General features: G+C 49.2%; 1 protein-coding gene across 1 annotated transcript in view; it reads left to right on the top strand.

Annotated features, from left to right (window-relative positions):
- The window catches only part of LOC137425952 (voltage-dependent L-type calcium channel subunit alpha-1D-like), a 136,290-nt gene that overhangs the window by 94,527 nt on the left and 24,465 nt on the right, over positions 1-17,298 (top strand). Inside the window, exon 32 of the mRNA XM_078775106.1 lies at positions 322-413. Within this exon, the coding sequence (XP_078631232.1) occupies positions 322-413 (92 nt within the window). The remainder of the gene's footprint in view (positions 1-321; positions 414-17,298) is intronic.

The raw sequence follows: 17,298 nt of genomic DNA, 5'->3' as shown, positions 1-17,298 counted from the left end.
GGAGTTTGCCAATGACTTTTATTTTATTTAAAAATCAAGAGGATAGTAATTGTTATAAATACCTCGATGAGTAATCAAATCTAGATTCTAAGACATTGCTTTTGCAAGGCGAACACGGGTACTCATGATGTGGGAAATGGAGGCCGATAGTCTGGCATTGAGCATGAGAGAGGCAAATAGATTTTTGTTTTTTTGTAGCAATTGTCGATGTAAAAAATATGCATGGCTCAAGAAATATGTTGTACATGATTAGTGGTGCCTGGTGACTATGTCCATGGTAGTCATTGTATAGCCAAACATGTTGTCGGTGTTTTTGTACAGCTATTTGGGAAAATTGCAGAGGTGGATGGCTCTCATATCAACAGGAATACCAACTTTGGCACATTTTCCCAGGCACTGCTGCTCCTCTTCAGGTGAGGCAATGTCTGTGCATGAACATTTGTGATATGACATTGCCTGCTGCTGCTAACCATAGTTGCCTCAAAATAGTGATCCCTAAGAAACAATAAAGTGGAAATCCAGTGATCTGTGCAACCTGGCAACATTCTGTAAACATTGCAAATCGACGTTGAACTCGGGATGAACCACGTGATTACTCATCCGGGTACTGCCCTTTGTAGGTCTTGCTATAGGTAATGGCATAGTCCATCCACAACCATGGAGCAGCTGCTCTGACAAAGATTAGAAACGAGTCATCTTCTACTGTGATTGTTTTGATCAGGAGGATATATATATATATATAAAAGCGAAATGTCCGTTTGTTTGTTTGTTTGTTTGTGAACCTACTCCTCTGAGCTCCCAAGGTTAATCGGCACGAAACTTGTTAGGATAACATCTTTTACCACCCTGCACCTAAAGAGGCGTTTTAAAACAGTTATTTTCTCACAATTCATAACTTAAAACCATCCGAGCCGCCACCTGTCGCCATGATCTCCAAGGGTTGATCCACATAAATATTCATATCCATATACAAAATATGCAAATATACAAATCCATATACAAAATATACAAAATTGATCCATATACAAATCTTAATAAAAAGCCCAATTTTTATCGGATTTCAACACGGATATCGATATAATTAGTTTGATGGTGAGCTCCAATCATCTAATATGTTATCATATGTGAGAAACAATTCTTAATTGAAACATTACCATGATCGGTAAGTTCGGCAAAGAAGGAGTCACATGACCTCTCAAATGCGCTAATTAGTCAAAAACCGAAAATAGTACAAACGCAACCTATACCTCGTTTTAAAGGTAGTTTTACTGCTCATCCAGCATCATCCCTCTCAAGTGTGAAAAAATAGATTGTAGAAAAAGGACCCACGCGTCGCCAACTACAAACCGCCACTTGACAACGGGTGAACCTCCAATGATTGATTACCTCATCCTCACAACAAGGTGAGTTGTTGTTTTGCTTTGTTTCGGATCATCCTGCTTTGAGCTCCCAAGGTTAATCACAACGAAACTTTCTACCGTCAGATTTGTAACCACAATATACCTGAAAATGGGTTTTATACCATGATGGTGATGGAGGTCATTTGGCCCGTTATTGTCGTGTTGCACTCCCAAGTTAATTTATTTATGAACAGGAGGTAATGTCTTTACTACACCTTCACTCCTTTACACACTTTAGACCCTTTCCACACCTTAGACCCTTTCCAGCACTGAGACCCCTCTCGACCCTTTACACCCCTTAGAACATCTTTAGGCTCCTTTACACCCCTTAGACCCCGTTTAACCCTTTACACCCTTTAGACCCCTTTAGACTCCTTAGACCCCTTTAGACCCTTTACACCCCTTAGACCCCTTAGACCCCTTTGACCATTTGCACCCCTTAGACCCACCCCTTTCGACCCCTAACACTCCTTCAACCCTCTACACCACTTAGATCCCTTTAGACCCTTCGTCCCCTTTGACCATTTACACACCTTTAGACCCCTTACACTCCTTAGACCTTTTACACCCCTTTGACCCCTTTTGACCCTTTACACCCCTGTAAACCCCATAGACCTTTTACACCCCTTAGACCTTGACACCCTTTAGACCCTTTCATACCCATTTCGACCCTTTTGAGACAAATATACCTTTTGTTACTTTGCAGACCTATTGACTTTTTAAGACACTTTGGCCAATTTAAGACCATCTGGACACTTTTGACCCCTTTTGCTCTTTCGTCCTTCGACTCCTTTAGACCCCATTTGACCCTTTTAAGATCATTGATTCTTTAAACACTTTAGACCCCTTTATGGCCCAAAAACAACTTTAGACCCCTTAGATAATTTGAAAAACTTTCCTCCCAAAATCAGTTTTGACGACTTTTTCTGTGCACTATACGTGGTGCATGACAAGTTTGCGATGATGAATCTAAACTGCTATCTCAAGGTGAAACTGATGCTGAAACGTGAAAATGAAACTACTGATATATGGAACATCGAATGGGAAACCAGAATGAAATGATGTGGGAAATTGCTGAAAGCAAAGTTATGGTGAATATAGAGAGACGGTGGAAGATCAGACCTGAAGAAGAGATGTGGAGAGGGATAGGTGCCTGGAGGTGGTCCGTTGGTATGGAAAGAACTTTGGTGATCTTCCATCAGGCTGTAGGCCCAAAACATGCCTAAACCCATTTCCCAGCTGTGCGTTCATAATATCACCTTCACTCCCGAGCAGTACTTCGGAGGTAAAACAAGCATGGATTGGAAATCTTAGCTGATAGAATAGAACGAGGTTTGTGAGGTTACCAGATGCACCTATTGCGACATATGCTCACTGAATATTTACACAGAATTCCCATTTCTATCAAAACACACTCCAAAGAAAATTGCTCATTTCAGGTGAGACAATGCACCCCCCATCATTGACGGGTACCTTTGCTAGTATGTATATGTATATATATATATATATATATATATATATATATATATATATATATATATATACATACATACATACATACATACATACATACATACATACATACATACATACATACATACATATATATATATATATATATATATATATATATATATATATATATATATATATATATATATATATATATATACAGTGGAACCTTGACTTACGAGTTTAATTCGTTCTGTGACCGAGCTCGTAACTCAATTTGCTCGTTTCTCAAATTAAATTTCCCTATTAAAATGCATTGAAATGCTATTAATCCGTTCCAGCCCCCCAAAAACCACACCAATTTTTTTTTAAATATACAGTATATATAAAAATATCTCGCGCTTTATATTTCACCTGTATGCAGCATACAAGTTGGCAGGATGGCCTGGACTGGAGGTACGCACACTTGACTCTAAACTGTCCAGCCTGGGTTTGAATCCCGACCCAGCTATAACCTGTCATGTCGGTGTTTCACAGGCAGGGTGATTCATCAATGTGTGTACCGCTAAACTGGGCGCCCCGTTTGCGTCCCATTAGTTGTTGGATGTTAAGGATCTCACCGTGTTTTCCACAAAGAGAAAGCGAGCTATCGCCGGCACTCTGAACAAGTTGTGGCCTGGCATGCTCTTCTCCTCCGCCGTTATATACATCCTCCTCGGCATCTTTTTCCAGAAGAGCCCTGTCTCGTCACAGTTGAAGATTTGCTGGAGGATGTATCGTTCGGCTTCTATCAGTTCGGCAAAAGTTATAATAAAATCTTCAGCTGCCTTCACATCCGAGCTTGCTGCCTCACCATGCCTGACGACGGAGTGAATGCCGGTCCTCTTCTTAAAATTATCAAACCATCCCCGACTGGCTTTGAATGACTCTTCCGATGCCTCGTCCGTTGATGTTCCCGCCGTCTGCTGCACCAAATCCCCGTAAATGTCTCGTGCCTTCTCACACATGATGCTCTCGGTCACGGTATCTCCTGCGAGCTGCTTCTCCGTCAACCACACAAACAACAACTTCTCCATCTCTTCATGGACAGAGGTCCGGAGCTTTGAAATAATCGTAACGCCCTTGGCTGGCGTTATAGCCTTTATCGACTCCTTCTGCTTCAAAATCGTACATATCGTAGAAGTACTACGATCGTACTGCCTCGCCAAGTCGACAACACGCACACCTCGCTCATGTTTTTCGACGATTGCGTGTTTTATATCCAAGCACATCATCCTCTTCTTCTTCTCAGTACTACCCTTGGCACTCAATTTCTTAGGACCCATGGTTAAAACTAAGAAATTTTCCAAAATAACCAAAATGCGAAAACAAAGCAGCAGCGATATACGGCAGAGATGCTTGCACGGCAAGATAACCACGTGACCGGAACCCACCTGGTGGCGGGTGGCGTAAGCTCGTAACTCAGATCTCGGCTCGAATCTCAAAGCAAAATACCGCCCGAGCGACGGCTCGTATCTCGGAAAACTCGTAAGTTGGTGCACTCGTAAGTCAAGGTTTCACTGTATATATATATATATATATATATATATATATATATATATATATATATATATATATATATATATATATATATATATATTGTTACGGAACCCAACGTCGGCCTCGGTTCCCCTTAGAGGGGGGATTAATCCCCTCTTCTATAACTGACCGACGTGGTCCCTGACGCTGCCCAGCTACCCCCGGAAAGGTAGGTGGCACAGCCCCGCTCGTACCGCGGACAGATGTTAATTGCCGAGCGGATTTAGCAACCGCGGCACGAACTATTACCAAGGACTAAACCCGATCCTTGAACGTTGGCCAAATCGTGCCACAGGTTTTCAATGGGGAAAAGACAAAGACGACGGATGTGAAGAAGAGGAAGACAGAAGTAGGAAATACGAATATAATTTATTACTACTATTATGTACAATCAAAAGAAACCAAGGGAGAAGGAAGAATAAGAAAATAAAGACAGAAAGAGGGACAGACCAGAAGGACACAGTGAAACTCTAGCTTAACTAAACAGGCTTAACTTATACCCCAGGACAAGACACACAGAACAAACTCACGTACACAGAAGGATGGAATGGCAGGAATGAAGGACTGGAGGGAGAGAGGAAGGTTCAGCTGGGGCAGATGGTTCGGGCTTGATCCCGCACGGGACGTCGGGCTGGACCTCGACGGCCACCGATGCCACCGATCCTGGTTCCCGCGGGGTAACGAGTCGAAGCTGACTGGTGGAGCCAATTCTACTTGGTGGCGTCAAAGCTGCTGCTGGGGGGTCTGGCGTGACGGGTTCTCTCTCTCTGCTCTGCCGTTTCTCTGACGCAACTCTCAGGACTCTTTATGCTTGCTCTCTGGACTCCTCTCTCTCTTGAACTCCCTTCAACTCTCTTGAACTCCCTTCAACTCTCTTCAACTCCCTTCAACTCTCTTGAACTCCTCTCAACTCTCTTGAACTCTCTTTGAACTCCTCTTTGAACAACTCCCAAAGGCTTCCGCGCCTGCTTTTTATAACGCCTCCGGCGATCAAGACGCCGGCCTCCAGGACACGCCCATCGGTGAGCTCGGCTCGGCCCTGATTGATCGCGAGGGCTCACTGATCCTGCCCTTAGAGGAGGCGTTGGCAAGGCCACGCCTTGTTCCCGGCGCTGGACAGACTCCTCCCACCTTCTGCTCCGAGATGACCTCGTGGCTAATGGAGTCTTGCAGCGAAAAAACCACAACCCACAGCAGCAGTGGAATGCAGCAAACCGCCCAATGCAGTTGGCAATTGACGAAAGGGGAATGTGAAGGGAATCTACCTTATTTGAATTTGGTGCAATGGAGTATTAATTAATGGAAGACACAGCCTTAATCTAATACACATAATAAGGAGATAACTACTGAACAAGGAGGAAATCGATGATTTGCTACGTGATTGTTTATGGAATAACTACGGGCACGACCTTTGACCTTTATACACCAAATGGAGGAAGGAGGGTGATATTTTACAACAACAATAAAAAAACACAATCCTCAAATCCATAACACTGCACCCTCCTCCTCTTAGGCACGTCCCGGGCCTATTACTTTTACCTTTAGTGTGGCACGTAGGTGTAGTTCCCTCTACATTTAACCTGACCCTGAGTGTGACAGTTTTAAAACACAAATAAATATGTCCCGCTGCTCCATTGCACCCTGCCTAACAGACTCACGCCCACAACTAACCGAATTGCGGAATTGTCTTCAAACTACAACATGAACGATGGGGGAGCATTATTTACAATTACTCTACTTGTATTTACAAAACGCAACCCAGGACCTGTGATTGTTCTTTTGGGGGGGGGGGGGGGCTGTGCTGCATCGACGCACCAGAAAGCACCAAAACGCACCAAAGCACCAAAACGCACCAAAGCACCATCAAGCACCAATCGGTGCACAGTCACAACAGTTCATTAATAAAAAGAACCCAACAACCCCCTGGTGCTGGTCTTCCTCTTTGGCTCCCTCTGCTGGCCATTGTGCTCTTCCTGATGTTGTCTTTCTTCATCTTCTTACTGGCGGCCTATTTGGACATAATAGAACGAAATGCACCAAACGTGTCCGTTTTTATTTATGGCCCACAGGGCCGACTAGAAGTGGTTCACCTGTGTGGCATAGGTGCCATGCTACCAAGGTCCGCCAGCAAGATCTCGGGCCATCATGGCCGGTTCCAGCAGAGGGGCCATGCCCCAACTCGTAGGGTCCATGAGTGGTGCTCAGCCACAGACATGTGGTCCATAAGGTGGTGCATCGATGCAGACAGCTGGTTGCGGGAGTTTCGGGCACACAATGGCGGACTCCCGCACGCTCCCCTCGGCGCCCAGTGGCGCACAGTCCTCAGGTGGGAGACAAGGGGGGTTGGGGGGGGGGGAAAGACAGGTGAGCGAGGGGTAAGGTCACAAGGGTACACATCAAACAAGGCAATGCAAGACGACGTGCGTACGGAGAGCGAAGTGAGAAGCTCGTCCCTACCGTACGTCACCCCCTCTGTTACCTACTCTACCCTTGCCCTTACCCCATATGTACAAAAAAATCTAACACCTTTACAAATTCGTCGCTACCGTCACGTCTTCCCCATAATTTCCCTATACCAAATTCGTCCCCACAATCCCTCTAACCAAAATTTGCCATCACCCAATTCATCATCAATCCTCATAAGGAGGGAGAGATGGAACAACAAAGCACAATGTCACACCCACATCATGATGCGTCTCACATTCCAAACATTTGCACAGTAAAAATAATCAAAACATCCATGGCACGGTGTGGAGTCCTGTTACCTCAGGTGAGTGGATGTAGATGGTGCGAGGAGATTCTTAATCCTAACTATCCTCTAAATGACTTTAATACACTTTAATACACTTTACACTACCCGGGGTCTTTCCCTGCCAAACCATTGGCCAACTTACTCGATGCGGTTTTAAGAACCAAATTCCCATTGACCAAACTGTGGTGCTTCCTCAATTTGGGGTCTCACTCCCCCGATTCAACTCCCTGTGCCCTTGCACAATTTCCGGGCTGAGTCGTGTAGTTCTCCCAGCAGGTCTACCCACCTGCATACCTCCACCACTGCAGTTGCCTCCGAGCTTACCTGCTCCTTACCCTAACCTATCTAACTGGGGAAGACCCTCTGGCGCTCTCCCCACTTGGTGCCCTCTCTGGCACTGGGCTACCCGGGTCCGTCCTCCGGATCCTCGGGCCCCATCCACAACTCTACTGGCTCCCAGAGCCCACCTGCGGCCTCACCTGACCGACATCCTCACAGTGGTGGAGTGCCCATTCAACTACACACACTAACAGGCCACACGCCCAGCCATTTCCACAACACTAATCCACCCATCCAAACACCATTCTTCCACACGTACCACAGATGCCAATATCCAACCACAATTTACCTGTACCCTCTACCTAAAGCTTAAACTACCCTCCCCGGGTATTCGTGATGGGGTCCATCCTCCTTTCCCCCATCCACACCTTCGCACCATCCAGTCCACTCCACAGTTTCCAACACACTCACTCCACGACCATCCATTCCATACTCCATATATTCCACACAACCATTCTCCATACACCTGTAGTTGCACACCTGTGCAATCACTCCTACACCCGGTGCTTCCTGCACCCTCCTTCCTCCCTGGACCATTTGGTCAACACAACACACAATCCCCACTACTCAGTCATACACTGCTCCATACACTTGTTCAGTTGCACACCTGTGCAATCACAATTATTCCTCACTCACTTTTCACAATACACTTCCGATTCCCAAACACACGGCATCATCTGTTCTACCTGGTTTCCCTCTAAAACTCGCGCTTCCCCGTCGCCCCTTATATTATTGCGCTCCCTCGTCATTATCATCCAACTACCCTCTCTATGTCCCCACTACCTGTCCAATGTTGCTACCTAACCTTACCGTTATCTATGGTCAATCTTCTCTAGATCCCTATCATTTTACCCTAACCCTCCCGGGCTAGTTTTCACTGCCAAACCCCATAAAACTATTGCTCCTTTGCCCCCGGTATGTGAGGGATGGCAGAGTTGCCATCCCATCACATCGGGTATCTTCTACTATCATTATCAATTTTGTCATCAAATGTCAACCAATCACCAATTCCCTATCCCAAAATTTCGGGTCCAAAACACTATTACCATCATCACAGTCCGCTTTATCTGAGCCTCGGTGCGTCGTCACATCATTAAAACTCGGCTTCGCAAAGCCGAGCAATGAATTCGGGTGGTTTGGTCGCCTGCAGTTGGATCCGTCCGGCTTTCACGATTCTGGGGAGGAGGCATGCTCGGGCCGAGATTCCACGCATCATCACGGCGCGGAACCTCGCGGTCTCTGGCCCGATGACCGAGGCTCGCCCGGTCGGAACCCCGTCCCCGCCAGGGGGCGAAGGTCCGACCCGGCTCCCCTCCCCCGGAATCGCGCTGATCGCCGCTCTGACGCGGCTCCGACCATTCAGTGCGGGGCCCGGCCCGAATCGTGCGCGACGCTCCGAAGCGGGGCGACGCAGCATCGATCCGCGCGAAGCTTCGCATCCAACAAAGCGCGATCCGCGCGGAGCTTCGCATCCAACAGAGCGCGCCGCGCACCGAGCACCCGCGTCGTCGGCTATCCGTCACCCTAAACGCTTCCCCGTTCAACGTCGATGCCTTACTCGCATACCCACACGCACACGCGACCCTTTTGACACTCACAAAACCCGGCGTTCCAACACCGTCCGTACATTCCACACACTCCGTCCATTCCACCACCGCACCCCCTGTTACACACCACGCCTCTCGCGCACCCTCTTGCGCACACTCGCCGTTCGCACACTTCGGTCCACACCTCTCCTCCGTTACGTCCTCCGTAACACTCACCATGGGCGTGCACTCTTGCATCCACCCACTAACGCGCTCCGATATGCCCTCCCGCACATGCGCCACAACCAACTCAGGTGTGCTTCCTCGCACACTCTCGCCGTCCATTCCAGGTGTGCATTCTCGCACCCGCTCCACCACCAACTCACTCTCCGTGTCACCCTCATTTTCGCACGTACACTCCGTATCGCTCTCACTCCCTTTGTCACACTCCGCACACCCCGACGTACATTCTCGCTCGCACTCGGTATCACTCCCACACTTTATAACACGCTCACTCTTTGACGCACACTTTTTCCTCACACGCGCGCCATTTCCACTCACACGGGACCCTTCACCAACGCCCGTGTGCCATATCGATCCCAATCGCGCGACAATTCTCTTCGCGCCGAACACTTTTCTACAAAATCTACCCGCACAACATACAGCACGACTCACCTGGGGGATCCTTTTCTCCACGCGCACCTGCAAATCTTTATAAGGATTAGCAAGTACGGCATCAGGATGTGTATTCAGACTTTGAGCAATATCCATCTCTCCCTTCAATTCCTGGGCTACCTTCGTCGTCTTTTCAATTTCAACCATAACTATTGCTCTTTCTTTATTCACTTCAACGACCGCTGGCTTTATTAAAATTCCCACTTGTACCTCAGCGGTCGCCGGCTTCCCCATACCCCGGGTCGCGATCTCTATACCCGTCATTTTACCCGTGCTTTTCTCCACTTCGCCCAACCAGTGCTCCTTGACCCGCTTTACCTCCTCGTGCACCCGTGGGACCTGCTCGCCCAACCTGCGGTCTCTGTCCCTCTCCACCCGCTTTGCCTCATACCTGGCCTTGTTCCTCGCCAGTCCCTCATTATCAGCCCTCATTTCGTTCGTTATTGCTTCTATTTGGCCCCCCATTGCTCCAATTTGGCCCCCCAATCGCTCACTATTAGCCCTCATTCTGTTTTCCATTTTCTCACTGTCAGCCCTCAATCCCACAAGTTGGTTTCCCATTCGTTCCAATTGTTTCCCCATCCCCATTTGCACGGCGGCCTGCAGCTGCACAATGAGGGCTTGCATGTCTATCCCTCCCACTTGCGCCGCGGGCGCGGCGCGCCGCCATTTTGTGCCTCTGCCACCACGTGCGCGAGGGCGCCATTTTGTGCGCCTGATACCTCCTCAACCACCTCCTCATTGTTCTCCTCCTCCATTTCCCCCATATACATTTCCCCGAGGTCCTGGGTCGACTCTACCCCCCCTTCTAACTCTACCCCCACCGGCATCCCGTCGCCTTGACCATCCATGGCACAATTTTTAAATTTAGGATTTTATAAAACAAAATTTCGGGCCACTCGTAATTTGAGCGCGCTAAGCGCTTCAGGTCCGAATCTCGCTCCCGACACCAAATGTTACGGAACCCAACGTCGGCCTCGGTTCCCCTTAGAGGGGGGATTAATCCCCTCTTCTATAACTGACCGACGTGGTCCCTGACACTGCCCAGCTACCCCCGGAAAGGTAGGTGGCACAGCCCCGCTCGTACAGATGTTAATTGCCGAGCGGTTTTAGAAACCGCGGCACGAACTATTACCAAGGACTAAACCTGATCCTTGAACGTTGGCCAAATCGTGCCACAGGTTTTCAATGGGGAAAAGACAAAGACGATGGATGTGAAGAAGAGGAAGACAGAAGTAGGAAATATGAATATAATTTATTACTACTATTATGTACAATCAAAAGAAACCAAGGGAGAAGGAAGAATAAGAAAATAAAGACAGAAAGAGGGACGGACCAGAAGGACACAGTGAAACTCTAGCTTAACTAAACAGGCTTAACTTATACCCCAGGACAAGACACACAGAACAAACTCACGTACACAGAAGGATGGAATGGCAGGAATGAAGGACTGGAAGGAGAGAGGAAGGTTCAGCTGGGGCAGATGGTTCGGGCTTGATCCCGCACGGGACGTCGGGCTGGACCTCGACGGCCACCGATGCCACCGATCCTGGTTCCCGCGGGGTAACGAGTCGAAGCTGACTGGTGGCGTCAAAGTTGCTGGTGGGGGGTCTGGCGTGACGGGTTCTCATTCTCTGCTCTGCCGTTTCTCTGACGCAACTCTCAGGACTCGTTATGCTTGCTCTCTGGACTCTCTCTCTTGAACTCCCTTCAACTCTCTTGAACTCCCTTCAACTCTCTTGAACTCCCTTCAACTCTCTTGAACTCCCTTCAACTCTCTTGAACTCCCTTCAACTCTCTTGAACTCCTCTCAACTCTCTTGAACTCTCTTTGAACTCCTCTTTGAACAACTCCCAAAGGCTTCCGCGCCCGCTTTTTATAACGCCTCCAGCGATCAAGCCGCCGGCCTCCAGGACACGCCTATCGGTGAGCTCGCCTCGGCTCTGATTGGTCGCGAGGGCTCACCGATCCCGCCCTTAGAGGCGTTGGCAAGGCCACGCCTTGTTCCCGGCGCTGGGCCGACTCCTCCCACCTTCTGCTCCGAGATGACCTCGTGGCTAATGGAGTCTTGCAGCGAAAAAACCACAACCCACAGCAGCAGTGGAATGCAGCAAACCGCCCAATGCAGTTGGCAATTGACGAAAGGGGAATGTGAAGGGAATCTACCTTATTTGAATTTGGTGCAATGGAGTATTAATTAATGGAAGACACAGCCTTAATCTAATACACATAATAAGGAGATAACTACTGAACAAGGAGGAAATCTATGATTTGCTACGTGATTGTTTATGGAATAACTACGGGCACGACCTTTGACCTTTATACACCAAATGGAGGAAGGAGGGTGATATTTTACAACAACAATAAAAAAACAGTCCTCAAATCCATAACAATATATATATATATGCAATTTTGAAGAAGCACATATAGTATATATATATATATATTGTTACGGGTCGTGGACAGATGTTATATTGACCGAGCGGTGGTGTATTACCGTGACCTAACAGGATCCCCGACTCACCCGATTCCACCCAAACGTTGGCCGGATCGCACCGCAGCTGCTCAATGAGGGAAAAGACAAAAACGACGAATGCAAAGAGGAAAACGAAGGCAAAGAAAGGTTTGGAAATAATACTGAATTTATTGACTATTTACACACAAGCAAAAAGAAAGCAGTCACGTTTATTTACAAGCACATAAGACGCAGGTGACACAGGGAAAATACTAGCGTATACAGACTTAATTAACCCAGGACAGAACAAACAGAACAACTCACGTACACAAGAAGGATGGAAAGGCAGGAGGTGGAAAGGCAGGAGGTGGATGGCTGGAGGGAGAGGGAGGTCCAAGGGGGTCCCGCAGCACAACCGGCGCGTTTAGCAGCCGCCGTTCAGGCCCCACGCTGCTGTTTTGGCTGCTGTGGCCTCCGCTGCGTTCCCAGGACTTGTCTGACGCGTCTGGTCCAAACCCTCAACTCTTTCTTGGTTCACTCACTCCTCACCACCGACTCCTCACCGCAACCAACGCAACCACTGACCGCCACCACCGACTCCTCACCGCAACCAACTGACCACCGACTCCACTGACTGACTCTTCACGACTCTCTCTCTTGGGGACCAACTCTCTCTGGCAACCGACTCACTTGCTTCCTGCGTGCGCGCCTTTATAGCGCCTCCGGCGATTAAGCCGCCGGCCTTTTGGACACGCCCATCGGGGTGCTCACCTCGGCCCTGGTTGGTCGCGCGACCCTCTGGCTCCGCCCTTGATGACGACGGGCGGGCACGCCTTTCTTCTCCGACGAGAGCACAGGTTCAATGGCGGTTATTGGAGGGGAGGTAATTCGGCAATCGAGGCCCGGCAATGACGGAAGGGGGTGTAAAAGGAAATGGAGATTTTGGGGATGGGAAGGAAAGGGGATCTATTCTCTTTCACTGGTGCAATGGAGTACTTCAATTAATGGGAGACACAGCCTTACTCTAAAACACAGAATAAGAGATAACTATCAACAGGGGTATTCTATTACTTGGCTGATGTGTATGCTTGTGGACTAATTATGGGATGCCCTTTCACCTTTACACAGCTCCGGAGGTAGGGGGCGCAGAATAAACAATAGTAATAATAGTACAGCACACAATCAAAAAAATACAGTCCTCATCTCCGCAACACTGCACCCTCCTCCTCTTAGGCACGACCCAGGCCTACAACTTTTATTTTTAGTGTGACACGTAGGTGTAGTTCCCTCTACTTTTAACCTGACCCTGAGTGCGACAGTTTTAAAACATAAATAAATGTGTCCCGCTGCTCCATTGCACCCTGCCTAACAGACTTACGCCCACAGTTAACCGAATTGCGGAATGGTCTTCAAACTACACACTGACGGTGGGAAGCATTATTTACACTTGACGCTACTTTTATTTACAAGACTAACCCAGGACCTGTAATTGTTCTTTCTGGGGGGGAGACAGTCTGCTGTGCATCGACGCACCATGAAAGCACCCAAAAACGCACCCAAGCACCAATCGGTGCAGTCACCATTGTTCAAGAATGTTCAACAATAAAAAATAACCAAACAACCCCTAACCCTGCAGGTGATCTCTTGCTCTTCGGCTCCCTCTGCTGGTTATCATTATTTGTTCTTCCAGATGTTGTCATTCCTTTGCTTTGCTTACTGGCGGCCTATTTGTATTAAAACTTGCACCCAATGTGTCCATTTTTATTTATTTTATTTATGGCCCACAGGGCCGACTACGTGTGGTTCACCTGTGGGGCATCGGTGCCCTGTGGCCAAGGTCCGCCAGCAAGATTTCGGGCCCTCATGGCCGGTTCCAGCAGAGGGGCCATGCCCCAACCCATGGGGTCCATAGGTGGTGCTCGGCCACAGACATGTGGTCCATAATGTGGTGCATCGATGCAGACAGCTGGTTCTGGGAATTTCGGGCGCACAATGGCCGACCCACGCACGCTCCCCTCGGCACCCAGTGGCGCACAGGTCATGTGGGAGACAAAAGGGGAAAGACAATTGAGCGAGGGGTAAGGTCACAAGGGTACACATCAATAAGGCAATGCAAGGCGAAATGCGTACGGAGGGCGAAGTGAGAAAGCTCGTCCCTACCGTACGTCACCCACCTGTCACCTACCCTACCCTTGCCCTTACCCCATATGTACAAAAATCTACACATTTACAAATTCGTCACTACTGTCACGTCTTCCCCATATTTCCCCTATACCAAATTCGTCTCCACAATCCCTCTACTTCTAAATTTGCCATCACCAAATTCATCATCAATCCTCATAAGGAGGCAGAGATGGAACATCAAAGCACAATGTCACACCCACGTCATGATGCGTCTCACAATCCAAACATTTGCACAGTAACAATAATTAAACATGGCATGGTGCGGAGTACCTGTCACCTCAGGTGAGTGGATGCAGATGGTGCGAGGAGATCCTTCATCCTAACTATCCTCTAAATGATTTTAACACACTTTACACTACCCGGGGTCTTTCCCTGCCAATCCATTGGCCACTTACACTATGGGTTCTAAAAACCAATTCCCATTGACCAAACTGTGGTGCTTCTCAATTTGGGGTCTCACTCCCCCGATTCATCTCCCTGTGCCTTCGCACAATTTCTGGGCTGCGACGTGTAGCTCTCCCAGCAGGTCTACCCACCTGCACACCTCCACCACTGCAGTTGCCACCCGAGCTTACCTAGCTCCTCACCCTAACCTAACTAACTGGGGAAGGCCCTCTCCTGGCTCTGTCACCCCACTGGTGCCCTCTGGCACTGGGCTACCCGGGTCCGTCCTCCGGATCCTCGGGCCCCATCCACAACAACTACTACCGGCTCCCAGAGCCCACCTGCGGCCTCACCTGGCCGACATCCTCACAGTGGTGGAGCGCCCAACCAACTACACACACTAACAGGCTACACGCCCAGCCATTTCCACAACACTAATGCACCCATCCAAAGACCATTCTTTCACCCGCACCACAGATGCCAATATCCAACCACAATTTACCTGTCCCTCTACCTAACACTTACACTACCCGCCCCGGGTATCCGTGATGGGGGTCCACTCTTCCCCCATTCACACCTTCGCACCATCCACTCCACTCCACAATTTCCACCATACTCACTCCACGACCATTCATTCCAATACTCCAGATATTCCACACTACCATTTATTCCACACAGGCCCGGCCATACCTGTTGGTATGTCTCCATACCTGTTGTTGCACACCTGTGCCCTCACACCTGGTGCAACCTGCACCCTCCTTTCTTCCTGGACCATTTGGTCATCACAATACCCATCATCATCACTCACTCATACACTGCTCCATTCACCTGTTCAGTTGCACACCTGTGCAATCACACCTGTTCAATCCTCACACACACGGCATCATCTCATCTAACTACTCCCCTCTGAAACTTGCGCTTCCCAGTCGTCCCTTTAAACTATTGCGCTCCCACGTCATTATCATCCATACTAATCTACCTGCGTCCCCACTACAGGTATCAGTCACTAACTAAACTTAACGTTACCTAATGTCAATCTCTTCTAGATCCCTACACACAATATAACCTAACCCACCCGGGCTAGTTTTCACTGCCATACACCCCATAAACTATAGCGCATTTGCCCCACCTGTCTGTGAGGGATGGTGGATTTGCCATCCCACCACATCGGGGGTCTCTCACTATCAATTTCGCACACCTAAATCCAACCAATCAAAAATTCTGCCAATCATCTGCCAATCACCGTACCAATCATCAAATTTCGCCTTTTTCTAATTTTGGGTCCAAACCACTATCCTCATCACCCGTCTACTTATTACATCCTCTCGGTGCGCCAATTCACATCTACAGCCCGGCTTCGTACAGCCGAGCAATGAACGCGGGTTCTTTGGTGCCGGCGGCTGGATGCGTCCGGCACTCGGTGCAGGGACGGGGGCTTACCTGTGCCGAGATCCCACGCACCACCTCGGCGTGGAGCCATCCAATGTCCCGATCTCGACCTGCCGGCACGTCTCAATAGAAAGTGGTCGCCATGACGACCCTTCCTATCGGGCTTGCCTGCTCCGCCTAGTGGAGCCCGGACGCGGCCGTTCCAAGCGAGGCACAGCGTGGATCGCGTACGGCGGTTCTTTCGAAACCGCCGTGGTTCGGATCCCTGCTGGTCCTCGCGGCACGCGAAGCTGCCCGACGCGCACCGAGGGCCCGATTCGGCTATAAGTCGTTCTAACCTCTAACCCGGTTACCGTCGATGCTTCACCTGGATGCTTACATGCATACGCTACCCCTTTCTTCCTCATACATCCAGCCGTTCCCATGCTCCTCGTACCTTTCCTTACACACCCAGGTACACTCATTCCGCTCCCAGACATGGTCACACACCTGACCACTGAACACCTTGGCACACATTCGTCGCTCGCACACCTCACCAACACACCTCTTCGCACCCCTTCCTCGGTCACCTCCTCTGTGACAACCACAGGTGTGCTCTTACTCGCACACCCAACCACGTGCCTCACGACCAACTCAAGTGTGCATTCCCACACACGCTCTACCATTCCAGGTGTGCATCCTTCCATTCCAGGTGTACATCCTCGCTCACCTGTCATAACCAACTCACGCTCCGTGTCACTCTCACTACTCTCACCTCCACTCTCGGTCACGCACTCACCCTTACTCTCGACAGCACACTCTTTCCTCATGCACCCGTCCGTTACACACCTTTCTCGCGCACACTTTTGCGCACACTCTTTCATTACTTCCTCCGTAACACTTACCACACCGCGCTTCCATGTACCCCCTCGCACACGCGCTTCGACCAACTCACTCTTGACGGCACACTCACTCCTCGGCGTGCACTTTTCCCTCACACACCCCATGGTCGGACATTCTCGCACACCTCTTTTTTCGCACACCAGACCTGTCGCACACTTCACCAACGGCCTTTCACGAACACCCGGATCCAAACCAATCCCCAAGCCGACTGAAGCTTTCCTCACATCATATACATTGCCACTCACCTCCGTACCTCGTCGTCGCACCTCCTTTGCCACCTGC

Source organism: Myxine glutinosa, chromosome 4, assembly GCF_964187855.1.
Source record: "Myxine glutinosa chromosome 4, kmMyxGlut1.1, whole genome shotgun sequence".
In the NCBI taxonomy this organism is placed as follows: domain Eukaryota; kingdom Metazoa; phylum Chordata; class Myxini; order Myxiniformes; family Myxinidae; genus Myxine; species Myxine glutinosa.
Note: the sequence above shows the minus strand (reverse complement) of the source record. Positions and strands in the feature narration are given on the sequence as shown.